Here is a 14,265-nt window from a genome sequence, read left to right as displayed (position 1 = left end):
TCAATTGACTGATTTCCTTATAAATTAGGCCCTAATCTAGATTTCACATGACAGGGCAGGGGTGCAGCCATGTGTGGACCTGGAAGGGCATAGGCAAAAAGGCTGTATTAACATTACATTCTCTGGCAACAGCTCTGGTGGACATTCCTGCAGTCAGCATGACAATTGCAGATGTAGACATCTGTGGCATTGTGTTGTGACAAAACTGCACATTTAAGTGGTCTTTTATTGTACTGAGCACAAGATGCAGCGGTGTAATGATCATGCTGTTTAATCAGCTTCTAGATATGCCACACCTGTCAGGTGTATGAATTATCTTGGCTAAGGAGAAATGCTCATGAACAGGGATGTAAACAATATTGTGGACAAAATGAGAGAAAAGCTTTTATTTCAACTCTAAACACAACACTTTACATGTTGTTTATTTTTGTTCAGTACATATAAAATATGGTGAATTTGTAGTGTTCATATAGCTGAACTAAAAAAAAATCCTCTTCCATTAGAATTTCTAAAAGACCATTCCAAATTATCAATATGAATTAAACACAATTGATAATGGCATGTTATCAATTGCACTCAATCCAAATTACTGCAGGTTTAATGATACCCCTCAAAAAATCATATTAAAACAGTAATGATTTGAAAGTCAGTTGCACACATGTCAATCTTATTTTTATTTTAAATAAATGCATCTACTCCACTAACAAATGAGTGACATTCAACACTTCAGTCATGCCTTTAGTGTGGTACATAAATTGGGTTTCCCATGCAGTCCTGGATGAGTTCATCATCATCATTGGGGAACAGTTATACAGTAGACAAAGAAAATACCCAGAACAAGGGATCATTTCAGTTTTATTGGACAATTTACATTAATACGTTTATCCTGTTAAGCTTTTTAAAATGACACATCTTTCCAAGATTCTACTGACTACAAAGCCTCCGAGCTTTGCATGATAGAAGGCAAAAACCTAGCATTCAAAATGTCCTGTTTGCCGACTTGCACTTAAAAATCACATATTTACAAAGATAGAAGGTGGGGGGGGAGTGGAGAGTTCACCTACACCGTTGCCTCTATAATGAGACAAGCCTGTTAAACTCATGGAATTTAAATGTAAGTGCACAGATCAGGGAGCCCTGCGCTCCTCAACGCCTGCGCCTGGCGGGAGACGTGGACCTGAAACAGAGACGCAAAGGGGAACATTAATGGTGCTGCACCACTCTCACACACTCATGCAAAATGACACACAGGCAAAATAAACACACTCACACACACCCCCACTGGGGCCCTGTTAACATCAGCTCATCATGAGGACAATATATTGCATTGATTCCTGAATGAACTTGGTCACTCTCCTTTGGGAAGAACAGTTACTACATTCAAACAAGGCACTCAAATGGATTGATATGCTGCACATGGCCAACAGTGGGCACTATGGAGACAGTCTGAGGAACAGAAACGTGGCTACAAATGTTTCTTTTTATTTTTTATTTTTTATATTTTTTACACATCATGAAAATATTTATTATTTCACTTTGTAAGGTAGCCTTGAGCCCTGACAGAAAACAAGGAAAGTTGTGCTAAAAAAACATTACTGGGCAGTAGGCCTCGAATACCACACGCACACAACAGAAACAACATGTTACAACATAAAAAGAGATGGTAAAAAATGGAATACTACCTTGATCGTGACTTAGACTTGTTTTTGCGGCTTGCCTTCTTACCAGACTTGTGAGATTTTTCCGTTGATCTTGAGCGACTACGTTTGGATTTCTTAGACTTCTTTTCCTTGCTAAGCTCGGGGGAGGGGGACCTGCTCGACTCCGAGTCAGAGTACCTCTTGCTAGATTTGGCAGAGCCCTTCTTGCTAGCCTTGCTACCCTGATGGGAGTGCTTGTCACCCTGAGGGTCTGTGTGATCGCTGCTCTCTTTCCTTTTCTTGGATTTGCCGTTGCTCTCCTCCGCCACCACAGATCTCACCTCCCTATCTTTCTCCTTCCCCCTCTCCTTTTCCTTCCCTTTCTCCTTTTCCTTCCCTTTCTCCTTTTCCCTCTCTTTCTCTTTGGCTTTCTGCTTCTTCCTATCTGACTCTTTCTCCTTCTCCTTCTCTCTCTCCTTCTTGTCGTGGCTGCCGCTCCGGTCTTTCTTCCTGTCCCTATCCTTGCTGGAGGCTTTCTGCTTGTGCTTGCTGCTGCGGCTGTCCCTGCGCTCCCTGCTCCTCTTCCTGTCTCTGTCCCTCTCCTTGTCCCTGCTCTTGCTGCGGCTGTGACTGTCCCTGCGCTCCCTACTCCTCTTCCGGTCTCTGTCCCTCTCCTTGTCCCTGCTCTTACTGCGGCTGGCCCTGTCCTTGGACCTGCTCTTGCCTCCTCTGCTGACCCTTCGCTCTCGAGAGTGGCTACGGTTCCGGTGGCGGGTTAAGCGCTCTGCGCTGTGGTTCCGGCTGCCCTTCCTCCTCTCTCGGGCCTTGTCGACGCTGCGCTCCCCGTGACGTCTGTGGGAGCTGCGACTGTGGCTACGCAGGCCGCCACCGCGGGCCCTGTGTGAGGAGGAGCGGCTGCGCCTCCTCTTCCTCCGGGGCGAGGAGGAGCGCGAAGAGGAGCGTGTGGAGGTCGACGATGATGAGGAGAAGGAAGACGATTGGCTGCTGGCGCTGCTAGAGCTGGAATGGGAGCTGCTGCTGCGTCCGTTGCTGGGGGAACCACTGGTGCCCCGCCCTGCGCCACGCTCCTTACCCCGGCCCGCCTGCCTGACCTCGCTGATAACCTCAGGCTCACTGCGGGATCTGCGTCTCTCTGCTGTGGGTTCCGCCTCCCTCTCTCTCACTTCCTGTTTGTGGAGGCTCTCTAACTGGCCCTCGTCATAATCCCCCCTCTCTCTGCTCACTCTGTCCAGCGCCATCTCTTCTGGGAGACACACAGAAAACAAAACATTTGTTAAACTCAAAGACAACGTAACCACTGCTTATTGATATTGCGTTTAGTTTAGAGGTCGACCGATTATGATTTGTCGACGCCGATACCGATTATTGGAGGACAAAAAAGCCGATAACCGATGAATCGGCCGATTAAAAAATATATATATTTGTAATAATGACAATTACAACAATACTGAATGAACACTTATTTTAACTTAATATAATACATCAATAAAATCAATTTAGCCTCAAATAAATAATGAAACATGTTCAATTTGGTTTAAATAATGCAAAAACAAAATGTTGGAGAAGAAAGTAAAAGTGCAATATTGGCCGTTTAAGTTCCTTGCTCAGAACATGAGAACATATGAAAGCTGGTGGTTCCTTTTAACATGAGTCTTCAATATTCCCAGGTAAGAAGTTGTAGGTTGTAGTTATTATAGGAATTATAGGACTATTTCTCTCTATACCATTTGTATTTCGTATACCTTTGACAAATGGATGTTCTTATAGGCACTTTAGTATTGCCAGTGTAACAGTATAGCTTCCGTCCCTCTCCTCGCTCCTACCTGGGCTCGAACGAGGAACACATCGACAACGGCCACCTTCGAAGCAGCATTACCCATGCAGAGCAAGGGGAACAACTACTCCAAGTCTTAGAGCGAGTGACGTTTGAAACGCTATTAGCGCACACCCCGCTAACTAGCTAGCCATTTCACATCGGTTACACCAGCCTAATCTCGGGAATTGATAGGCTTGAATTCATAAACAGCAGAGCTGCTGGCAAAACACACGAAAGTGCTGTTTGAATGAATGCTTACGAGCCTGCTGGTGCCCACCATCGCTCAGTCAGACTGCTCTATCAAATCATAGACTTAATTATAACATAATAACACACAGAAATACGAGCCTTAGGTCATTAATATGTTCGAATCCGGAAACTATCATCTCGAAAACAAAACATTTATTCTTTCAGTGAAATACGGAGCCGTTACGTATTTTATCTAACGGGTGGCATCCATCAATCTAAATATTCCTGTTACATTGCACAACCTTCAATGTTATGTCATAATTACGTAGAATTCTGGCAAATTAGTTCGCAATGGGCTAGGCGGCCCAAACTGTTGCACATACCCTGACTCTGCATGCAATGAACGCAAGAGAAGTGACAACTTCACCTGGTTAATATTGCCTGCTAACCTGGATTTCTTTTAGCTAAATATGCAGGTTTAAAAATATATACTTCTGTGTATTGATTTTAAGAAAGGCATTGATGTTTATGGTTAGGTACACGTTGGAGCAACGAGCCCTTTTTCGCGAATGCGCACTGCATCGATAAACTAGTAATATCATCAACCATGTGTAGTTATAACTAGTGATTATGATTGATTGTTTTTTATAAGATAAGTTTAATGCTAGCTAGCAACTTACTGCATTTGCGTAACAGGCGGGCTCCTCGTGAGGCAGGTGGTTAGAGCGTTGGACTAGTTAACCGTAAGGTTGCAAGATTGAATCCCTGAGCTGACAAGGTAAAACTCTGTCGTTCTGCCCCTGAACAAGGCAGTTAACCCACCGTTCCTAGGCCGTCATTGAAAATAAGAATGTGTTCTTAACTGACTTGCCTAGTTAAATAAAGGTGTACATTTTTTTAAACCGATTTTCGATTGTTATGAAAACTTGAAATCGGCATGAATTAAAACGTCCATTCCGATTAATCGGTCGACCTCTAGTTTAGTTCCCTCACCACGTGCGTGCTGCGCCTCCTGCGCTTGTCTCTCCTGCAGCTCCCTCTCCTTGCGTCGGAAGGCGTCTATCTTCTCCCGGATACGGTGGTGCAGCTCCTCCTCGTCCGTGTCGGAGGATTCGGACGCCTGTGCGCTGTGCTCCTCCTCGGTCTCACTCAAGTCCGAGCCATAGTCGCCAAGTCCACCTGCCACAACAGAGCCCCCAGCTTTTTGAGCAAGACCGCAGCAACTAGCCATACAACCAACCAAGCTTCCCGTCAAAGACGCAGCCACTGTCTATGTTTTCAACTTAACTACACACTTGAAACCCACTGACACTCCACTTACTGTGAGATGGCATGCTCTTTAGTGTTCTGATAAGAAATGACTTAGTAAGGCTAAGACACTCAAACTGTGCTGTGAAGGGTTGCAAAATTTCAGAAACGTTCCCCAAATTCCCAGTTTTATCAGAAGTCCCAGTAGAACAATTCCAGGTAGGTGGATTCCCTCACAGACAGCTTATTCCCTTCCAACTGGAATAAAAAATATATATTTTTGGAAATGTTTTGGGAATTTTGCAACCCTAGCTGTGAGGTGGACCCTTCCCTTCGGCTGCCTCAGTCACTCTTCTGAGCTACTAAAGCAGTGAGGGGACAGGGGTTTGAGCTCTGATTCTTACCCCCCCCGCCTGGAAGAAAAGAGGGGGAACTCACCAATGCCGATCAGAGAAGTCAGTGCACTTGACTGTGCCAGCTGTTTGGCAGGAGCTTTGATTCACATCAACAACAGGAACAACATGTTAAAACACATAGAGCCACCATAGAGACAGCCACCATAGAGTAGTCTCTAGAGAAGGGGGCACAGATAATGCACTATTCACAAGAGCGGTCTTTGGCCCCCAAAAAATAAAAAAGGAGACAAACGGAGAGAAGAGAAGGGGTTAACAAACAACGTCTGTCACACACATTCAAAGTCAACAGTTGGAATGGGGGATCAGAACCACTCTGTACTAATGCACTAGTGTCAGATAAACAGGGACAAGTCACTTGAATCTGATCTTTAGGTGAGCATTCGTTATAAAGTCAATGGGTTCAGAAACACAGTCATTCAGGAGGACCTTCAGGAGCAGGAACCAGGGAAAACCGTTTAGGTTACTGTTGTTTTGTTTTAAATACACCAGCTGCTCTGCTGTCTTTTTTACCAGGGACATTTTCTTTGTCTTCCGTTGCATTAGCAGAGAATGGTTGAAGATGCATATGATCACATTTTGAAAATACTCCAAGTTTGCCACACAATTACCCTGACTCACGGAGATGAATTGAGTGACGTTTTCAGACTATATAAAACAGGCTTAAACATGTCTTTGTGAAAGGCACAGATGATGCGTGGGCTCGAGGAGACGGAGGTAAGCAGACCTTTGGTGGCTTTGCGGTGAGTCTCTTTGGCCACAGTTTGGATCTCTTCGTTGGTGACCTCCAGCAGGATTTCCGTCAGCAGAGTTTTAGTCACAATCATCTTTGGAGAGAAATGTGAGAAAAGGCTCTGACATGAGTTAATGTTAATCATTTGTTTGTCAAGAGGGCTATTTTTGCAGTCTTGAATAGGATGGTTCTTATATATTGAAAATAGTGAACAGGGCCACCAATTTCAGAGCTGCCATTTGAGCATCAGGGCTCTATAACATAACAGAAAAAAATGTATAACAAAAGACAACCTCATAAGGCTGGGCGATATGGACGAAAGATTATAGAGAGATTTTTTTTCAAACTTATAGGCGATTCACAATATATACAGTTGAAGTCTGAAGTTTACATACACCTTAGCCAAATACATTTAAACTCAGTTTCATAATTCCTGACATTTAATCCGAGTAAAAATTCCCTATCTTAGGTCAGTTAGAATCACCACTTTATTTTAAGAAAGTGAAATGTCAGAATAATAGTAGAGAATGATTTATTTCAGCTTTTATTTCTTTCATCACATGCCCAGTGGGTCAGAAGTTTACATACACTCAATTAGTATTTGGTAGCATTTCCTTTAAATTGTTTAACTTGGGTCAAACGTTTCGGGTAGCCTTACACCACAAGCTTCCCATAATAAGTTGGGTGAATTTTAGCCCATTCCTCCTGACAGAGTTGATGTAACTGAGTCAGGTTTGTAGGCCTTTTTCAGTTCTGCCCAAAAATCTTCTATAGGATTGAGGTCAGGGCTTTGTGATGGCCACTCCAATACCTTGACTGTTGTCCTTAAGCCATTTTGCCACAACTTTGGAAGTATGATTGGGGTCATTGTCCATTTGGAAGACCCATTTGCTCCCAAGGATGAACCAGACTTGTGGAGGTCTACAATTTTTTTTCCTGAGGTCTTGGCTGATTTCCCCATGATGTCAAGCAAAGAGGCGCTGAGTTTGAAGGTAGGCCTTGACATACATCCACAGGTACACCTCCAATTGACTCAAATGATGTCAATTAGCCTATCAGAAGCTTCTAAAGCCATGACACAATTTTCTGGAATTTTCCAAGCTGTTTAAAGGCACAGTCAACTTAGTGTATGTAAACTTCTGACCCACTGGAATTGTGATACAGTGAATTATAAGTGAAATAATCTGTCTGTAAACAATTGTTGGAAATATTACTTGCGTCATGCACAAAGTAGATGTCCTAACCGACTTGCCAAAACTATAGTTTGTTAACAAGAAATTTGTGGAGTGGTTGAAAAACGAGTTTTAATGACTCCAACCTAAGTGTATGTAAACCTCCGACTTCAACTGTATATCTAGTTGTTTTTTGTTTATGTTTTCTCCAAATAAACTTTGTTGCACAATTAAAAGGTCCAATACATTGATCTAATGAATTCATGGCTTGTGAAATTATACCTAGGCTAAATGTAAAGCCTTCCACAACCAACTAATAATTTCAATATTTTATCAAGAGTGTAACTTGCTTTTCTGCAATAATAACTGATTAGGCATTCAAGTCTGTCTATTAAAATGTCATTTTTGTTACAAATTTAACCAGAACCATGCATAATAAACATTCACTAAAAATGACTAATTTCTTGTAGCAGGCATTATAGAAAATGAACGCAGGTCTAAAAGAATGTCTCAAGCACAAGCCCACGTGCTAGTGAGTAGCTAGCTCATCTTTCTATTTCAAGTCAACTTGGATCTATTTTCTAGCTAACAATGCAGAACAGTTGAATTGCTATAAACACACTTCTGTCCGTCTCCAAATGTTTGAACAGCGTGCTAGCCTGTCCATTTTGTTCAGAATGGCATACCTTATTTCTCAGAATGAGAACAAATTGCCAATTTGTAATATAACTAGTGTTTTATGCTTATTGCAAATGTATAAAACACAGACTAGACAGTTAGTATAATGGTATTTGGATAAAATGCTGCTAGTGATACCGCAATGCCACGCCTACATACTGAGCATTAATTTGTGAGCCCTCAAATGATACTTTAGCCTAAATTGCTACATAGGTCATCTGCCTTTTTGGCAATTATTTTCCATTGGACAAAAGATGTAACCCACAAATATGTTGGCTTAGTTTTTTTTGTGCCAAACTAACAATGTCTAACTATATTTAAATTATTTGATTTCAACTAACTTATGTTTTAATTCAATTAATTAGTAGTCTACATGCAATTTGAGGAGTTGAGACATAAAAAAGTTATTGTTAGATAGGTTAACTTCTTTATTACAGTAAAATAATGTGTTTCGGTGTCCATATGACTGATTCTGTCAGACCAAACCTCAAATCCAAATAGTAAGTTGAAACCGCTTGTCAGAGGAAGAAGTGACCGCTCATCTTTGTTGTTGTGAGTGGCTGGCGGAGGGGCTTGGTGTGTGTGTGTGTGTGTAAACGCAGAGGAAGATGCGAAGCGAGAGGTTTCGCTCTGTCCAAAATCAGCCCAATGCGTTACTATGGGCTTATTTTAGACATAAGCTTGTCACATGCCTTCCCGCCCTTGGGACGATTCCCATTGTTAGGGAGCAGACATGAGAATCTCGTCATTATATACAGATCTCTGGTGTAAATGGGAAGGTGCACACAGCACAGGAGCAAAAGAGACGGGAAAAAAAGAAGAAGACACGAGTAGCCTACAAAGAAATTGATTCTTGCGATGCAGGCATTTAGAAGATTGCGCAAGAACATCAATTTGATATATCGCCCAGCCCTACACCCACCCCAATGTGTCAGAATGGTAGCTGTAGGCCAAAACTAACCAGCTGGAACTCTCTCTCCTCCTCGGTCATCTCTGGTTCGCTCTGGTCCTCCAGGGGAGGTGACGGGCTCCTGCTGGCCAGCTCCTGCTTCCTGGTCAGGACCCGGTCCTCATCTTCCCTCTCCTCTTCATCACCCTCTTCATCATCACTATCCTATTACAGGGGAGGTAAAGGGGTGGTAGGTCAGATATACAAAGACACGACAACAGGACCTCCTGAAAGTTCACCAGTGTCACAGTTTTACAGGAATATAATGAAATTATTTTGGGGATTTTTCAACTCATTATTCATAAGGTTAATGGGATTCATGACGCCATGGAAACAAAAAGATTGACGCTTACAAATTTACTCTTGCGGGGTAAACGAGGCCCATCGCCTCCCTCGTCCACTGTGTCGCTCTCTTTGTCTTCATCTTTAGCCATTTCGGCACGCTGTTTCTCCATTTTCTCCTTCTCCAGCTTCTTCTGTTTCTCTCTGTCCATCTTCTCCAAGCCCTCTCGGATCCAGGCCGGCAGGGTGCGCCTCTTCACCGCATCTGAGAGGAGAGCCAGGTCATTGGATGATGTGTGTGTGTGTCTGTTTTCCTGCGTGCCTGGGAAAGCTAATTAAAAAAAGTAGAGAGCAACACTGAGATACAAAACATGGTGAGATACAACATTTTGGATGGTGTGGGTATGAACGGCAATAGAGTTGAAGCAACCCTGTGCCTCTGTTACAGCAGTAAGTGTCCAAGGATGAAATCCTGATCACCACCCATTTAATGAGGACGTTTTTGAGTACCAAAGTGTTGGTGAAGATGCTCACCGAGGGCAGCTGCAGGAGCATCTTGTTTGAGGATCTGGATGGGGGATCTCTGGCGGTCCCTAAATCCTGGGGGCCTGTCCCGTCTGTTCTGTGGGGGACCCTGCTGCCAGTATGGAGGGTGGAACCCTGTGGGAGTGGGGCCGTAGGTGGCAGCCGCCCCGTGCTACAGAGAGCGAGACAATGGGAAATGAGGACCATCCAAACTAGTTGAATGACAGAGCAGCCATGGAACTCTACTGTAAGTGTGTGGTGTGTGTACCTGATAATCAAACTGGTTTATGGCCATTGGGGTCATGGCGTAGTTGTCGGGCTGACCCCCGAAGCCGTGGCTGTTCTGGGGGAAGACCCTGTGGTGGCCTTCAGAGAACTCCAGACTGTCCTGGCTGTTGCTGTCCTCAGAGGGAGCCACCACATCCATAGGTCCAGTCCCCATGGGTCCTGTTCCTGGGGGGATCCATGCCTGGTCTATGGGAGGAGGAGGGGGCTGACCGTGCATCCCCCATTCTGTAAACAACACAAGTGCATTGTTATTGTTCATTAAGATCTCTCTAACTTTTTAGGGATAGGGGGCAGCATTTTCACTTTGGAAGAATAGCGTGCCCAAATTGAACTGCCTCCTACTCTGTCCCAGATGCTAATATATGCATATTATTATTACTATTGGATAGAAAACACTCAGAAGTTTCTAAAACTGTTTGAATTATGTCTGTGAGTATAACATAACTCATATGGCAGGCAAACTTCCAAACAGGAAGTGGAAATTCTGAGGCTGGTCGATATTCAACTCATCGCCTGTTCAAATCCCTGTAAGATATGGATCTGTTTGCACTTCCTACGCCTTCCACTAGATGTCAACAGTCTGTAGAACGTTGAATGAAGTTTATGCTGTGTTGTGGGGCCGGATGAGAGGGGAATGAGTCAGTGGTCTGGCAGATTGCCAGTTCCTGGTCACGCGTTTTCCTCATGATATCGTCTTGCATTCCATAACTTCTACAGACACGAAGGAATGCTCCGGTTGGAACGTTATTGGATATATATGATAACAACATCCTGAAGATGGATTCTCTACTTAGTTTGACAAGTTTATTCGACCTGTGATATAACTTAAAGTTTTCGTCCGACGTTATGCGGGACTTGCACGAGCGTTTGGAAATGTGTACTAAACGCGCTAGCAAAAGTAGCTACTTGGACATAAATAATTGACATTATCGAACAAAAAAAAAAAAAATTGTGGAACTAGGATTCCTGGGAGTGCATTCCGATGAAGATCATCAAAGGTAAGGGAATATTTATGATGTAATTTCGTATTTCTGTTGACTCCAACATGGCAGAGTATTGCATGGTGTGCTTTTTCCGTAAAGTTTTTTTGAAATCTGACACAGCGGTTGCATTAAGAACAAGTGTATCTTTAATTCTATGTAAAAACATGTATCTTTCATCAAAGTTTATGATGAGTATTTCTGTTATTTGATGTGGCTCTCTGCAATTTCTCCGGATATTTTGGAGGCATTTCTGAACATTTCTGATGTTTATCTTTCATTTGCTGTATTGGACTTGTTAATGTGTGAAAGTTACATATTTCAAAAACATATTTTTGAATTTCCCGCGCTGCCTTTTCAGCGGAATGTTGTGGGGGGGTTCCGCTAGCGGAACGTGTGTCCTAGAAAGGTTAAGCCCACCAAAAGGCTTGTGTTACAAGAGACCATTCAAAAATCTAAACGTACACTTGCAGTCAAGCTATTCTAACATTAAACTACTGGACTGCAGGGGAACTAAGTTGATTGGGGCACAGCTATGTTAATGTGGTGGATGTGAAATTCGCCCATGACATGTTTGTTGGAGTACATCGGTAACGTCACACCATCCCTGAGATATAAAGACAAATTATGTACAGACTGAGTATAGCAAGCATGATGGTTTTACAACGTGAGAAAACAGATCACGGACATAAACCTTGCATATTCTCCATCCCCAGAAAATTATGTTTAGAGTTTACCAGGTTGCCACATTCTGCCAAAATTGGTGTCACCCTGGAAGGAGCCATGGTTATTGGGCATCACAGGATCCATGCCAGGGATGTCCTGTCCATTAGGATGAATGTTCTGCTGGTCCACTGTAGGGCCTGTAGACTCTTTCTGAGCAATCCAGGCCTGGGCCAGTGCTGCCCAGTCCACTTGGCCTGCACAACACAGATAGACAAGAGAAGCATTGCTTGGGTGGTCATTTTGTAAAATTGTAAATAATGCAATGATTGAGCTGTCATTCTGCATGGTCAAAGCAATGTTACACCAATCCAATCTTGGATCATTTCCATCATTTCTACTTTAAACAGAGCTCCATGCATACAGGTGATGTCACCCACTTGGATCTTGCTGGTGCTGGAAGGACTGCATCCACTGCTGCTGGTTCATTGGCCATTGTGGCCAGGGCTGTCCACCCTGGTCCCACATCTCTCACCCTGTAGTTCCTACGCCTGGAGCCTGCATATGTGGGACAGAAGCATGAGTGAATAATGATATTCTCAATGTGAACTGTACTTATCATGATGAATAGCCGCGGTAGGACGTCATTGTAAAATAAGAATTTGTTCTTAACTGACTTGTCTAGTTAAATAAATATAAATAAGTGTTAGCAAGCTAGTTATGTAGCCAGCGGTTGTTTAGAAATCAGAACGGCTAGAAATGGCTTCGGATCAAACAAGTAACGTTTGTTTGATATCGATGCAGATGCTTTTTGTTGACAGTACAGAAACCAGTTAATAAAAAAGCTAAGCTAAATTGCTAATCTTGATAGCTAATTGAGATCTGCGTAATTGTGGCTAGCTAGTGGGAGTTAGGGGCATGAATGTTCGTTAGCTCAGCTGGCTATGGATGTTTGCTGGGTGGTGCTAGCTAGCGAACGTTTGCACTTCATGCTACAAATGTATTTAATTTACATTGCATGCACTTAATTTGTGATATATATGTACATAAAATTATATAACGTGAGCATGTTTATCTACACTTTTGTGCATTACTCGTCTGCTTCTTCAGTCAATATTTTCCAAATTCCCCGGGCTCAGTGCGAAATTAAACTGGCTAACGTTAGCCAGCTAACACTTAGCTAGCGTCAGCGTGCTTGTTTTCAAGATTTAGGTTGGAAAGTAAAAACATTGCTAGCTATAGTTTGGAATAATGCTTCAAAGAACAGTAGCTAACATCATCTACTATAGCATCAGGAGAATGGACACAAACTAAACATCATAACACGCTTGAGCGATTCCCACCTCTCGAACTTGGTTCTTCTTCACCGTCGAGCACTCAAAATGGCTACGACCTGGAAGTAGTCTGGCTGACAGCCACAGAGGCAACCCTCGTCACAAACCATTGTGGGCTCTATGGGGCCAAAAGTAGGCCTACTGATAGTAAATTAGGGCCAAATATCATATTGGACCGATTTACAAGTTTTCTCTCTGAAAAATGTAGTTCATTTAATCTGATTGTCATAAGGTTCCATGACTTTGTCCACACAGGACATCTGAACACACACAATCAAATTTGATGATTTTCATTACATTTTGAGTGTTTTATTTAACTTTTGTAGACCTGTGGTGTTCCCAGTCAAAAATAACCGGTCATTAGAAATTAATGGGTGAGACTACAATTAGTGTATAAAATTGAGTTCAGGTGCATGCCCATTCATCAGATGGACACACTTTCTCTCCCAGACCCCCACAAGCATGTGTTTGAGCACACATACACCTCACTCCCCTTCTTGGCTTCCATGGCAACCCCCACGGGAACCTTTCCCCCACAGGAACCACACCTGTTGGCATTCTCACAAACAATTGCAACATTATTTCAATAATATATAGAACTTTTCTAGCAACTCTGATATATAAAGCTTTTTTGAGGCCTTGCTCACAATTCATTCTGTGGCAGCACAATGACCAAACGATATACTATATGTGAGGCTCTTGATCATATCTTTGATCATGACACTAGTGAGGAGGAGAGAGTCCTTGTTAAACTTTGACAAAAAGTAGTCTGTGATAAATAGAACAATATGTTTCATCTGAGTATTTGTTATTGTCAAAATAATCCATACATTATGCTTTTTTTACTCAAAAACGAGTTGTATGAGCTCAGGTCAATGAGGCCTTACAGGCCATAAACAGCAAATATAAGTTCAAAACTTGTAATGTTCACAAGAACTTAAGTTGAGAAAAAGATTGAATACAACTTTAGGTGATAATATATGTATTGTTATGGATTTATAATCAGCTATAATGGGGTGGTGATTTTGGACCGGGAACACAGAAATAATTAACATGAAACGAACACAATAGGAGGGTTAAAACAATTCTGCAGAAATGATGTAATGTCATTCTTCTGCTACATATTACAGGCTATTTCCAAGTAACAATTTGTCACAAATTTGATTTAGTAGAGTAATTGTAAATATTTTTAAGTGAATGTTTTTATGAAATTGAATTTGTCTGACCACAGTTGTGCTGGTCTTAGGCTGTGTTTACTGGGGATGGAGAATATGCAAGGCTTATGTCCCTGAACAGCTAATCGAAGGGCTACCCAGACCCCTATTTTACACTGC

General features: G+C 42.6%; 1 protein-coding gene across 3 annotated transcripts; it reads right to left on the bottom strand.

Moving 5' to 3' along the window:
- Positions 1-655: 655 nt before the first annotated feature.
- Positions 656-13,067, bottom strand: LOC139573981 (arginine/serine-rich protein PNISR-like). Of its 3 annotated transcripts, none has more exons than XM_071398023.1 (12): positions 12,941-13,067; positions 12,038-12,155; positions 11,672-11,854; positions 9,935-10,179; positions 9,676-9,838; positions 9,213-9,472; positions 8,872-9,024; positions 6,055-6,154; positions 5,353-5,406; positions 4,660-4,845; positions 1,683-2,904; positions 656-1,177 (listed from the first exon to the last, which is right to left on the bottom strand). In XM_071398023.1, the coding sequence occupies exons 2-12, from the start codon at positions 12,123-12,125 to the stop codon at positions 1,147-1,149; spliced, it is 2,685 nt and encodes an 894-aa protein (XP_071254124.1). In that variant the 5' UTR covers positions 12,126-12,155; positions 12,941-13,067; the 3' UTR covers positions 656-1,146. The 3 variants fall into 3 exon arrangements, with proteins under 3 accessions (XP_071254124.1, XP_071254125.1, XP_071254126.1); XM_071398024.1 differs by having other exon boundaries at positions 1,683-2,901; XM_071398025.1 differs by having other exon boundaries at positions 9,213-9,406; positions 12,941-13,053.
- Between the last annotated feature and the right edge of the window lie 1,198 nt (positions 13,068-14,265).

This window comes from Salvelinus alpinus, chromosome 4 (assembly GCF_045679555.1).
Source record: "Salvelinus alpinus chromosome 4, SLU_Salpinus.1, whole genome shotgun sequence".
In the NCBI taxonomy this organism is placed as follows: Eukaryota; Metazoa; Chordata; class Actinopteri; order Salmoniformes; family Salmonidae; genus Salvelinus; species Salvelinus alpinus.
This window is presented reverse-complemented; position numbering and strand designations above follow the sequence as displayed.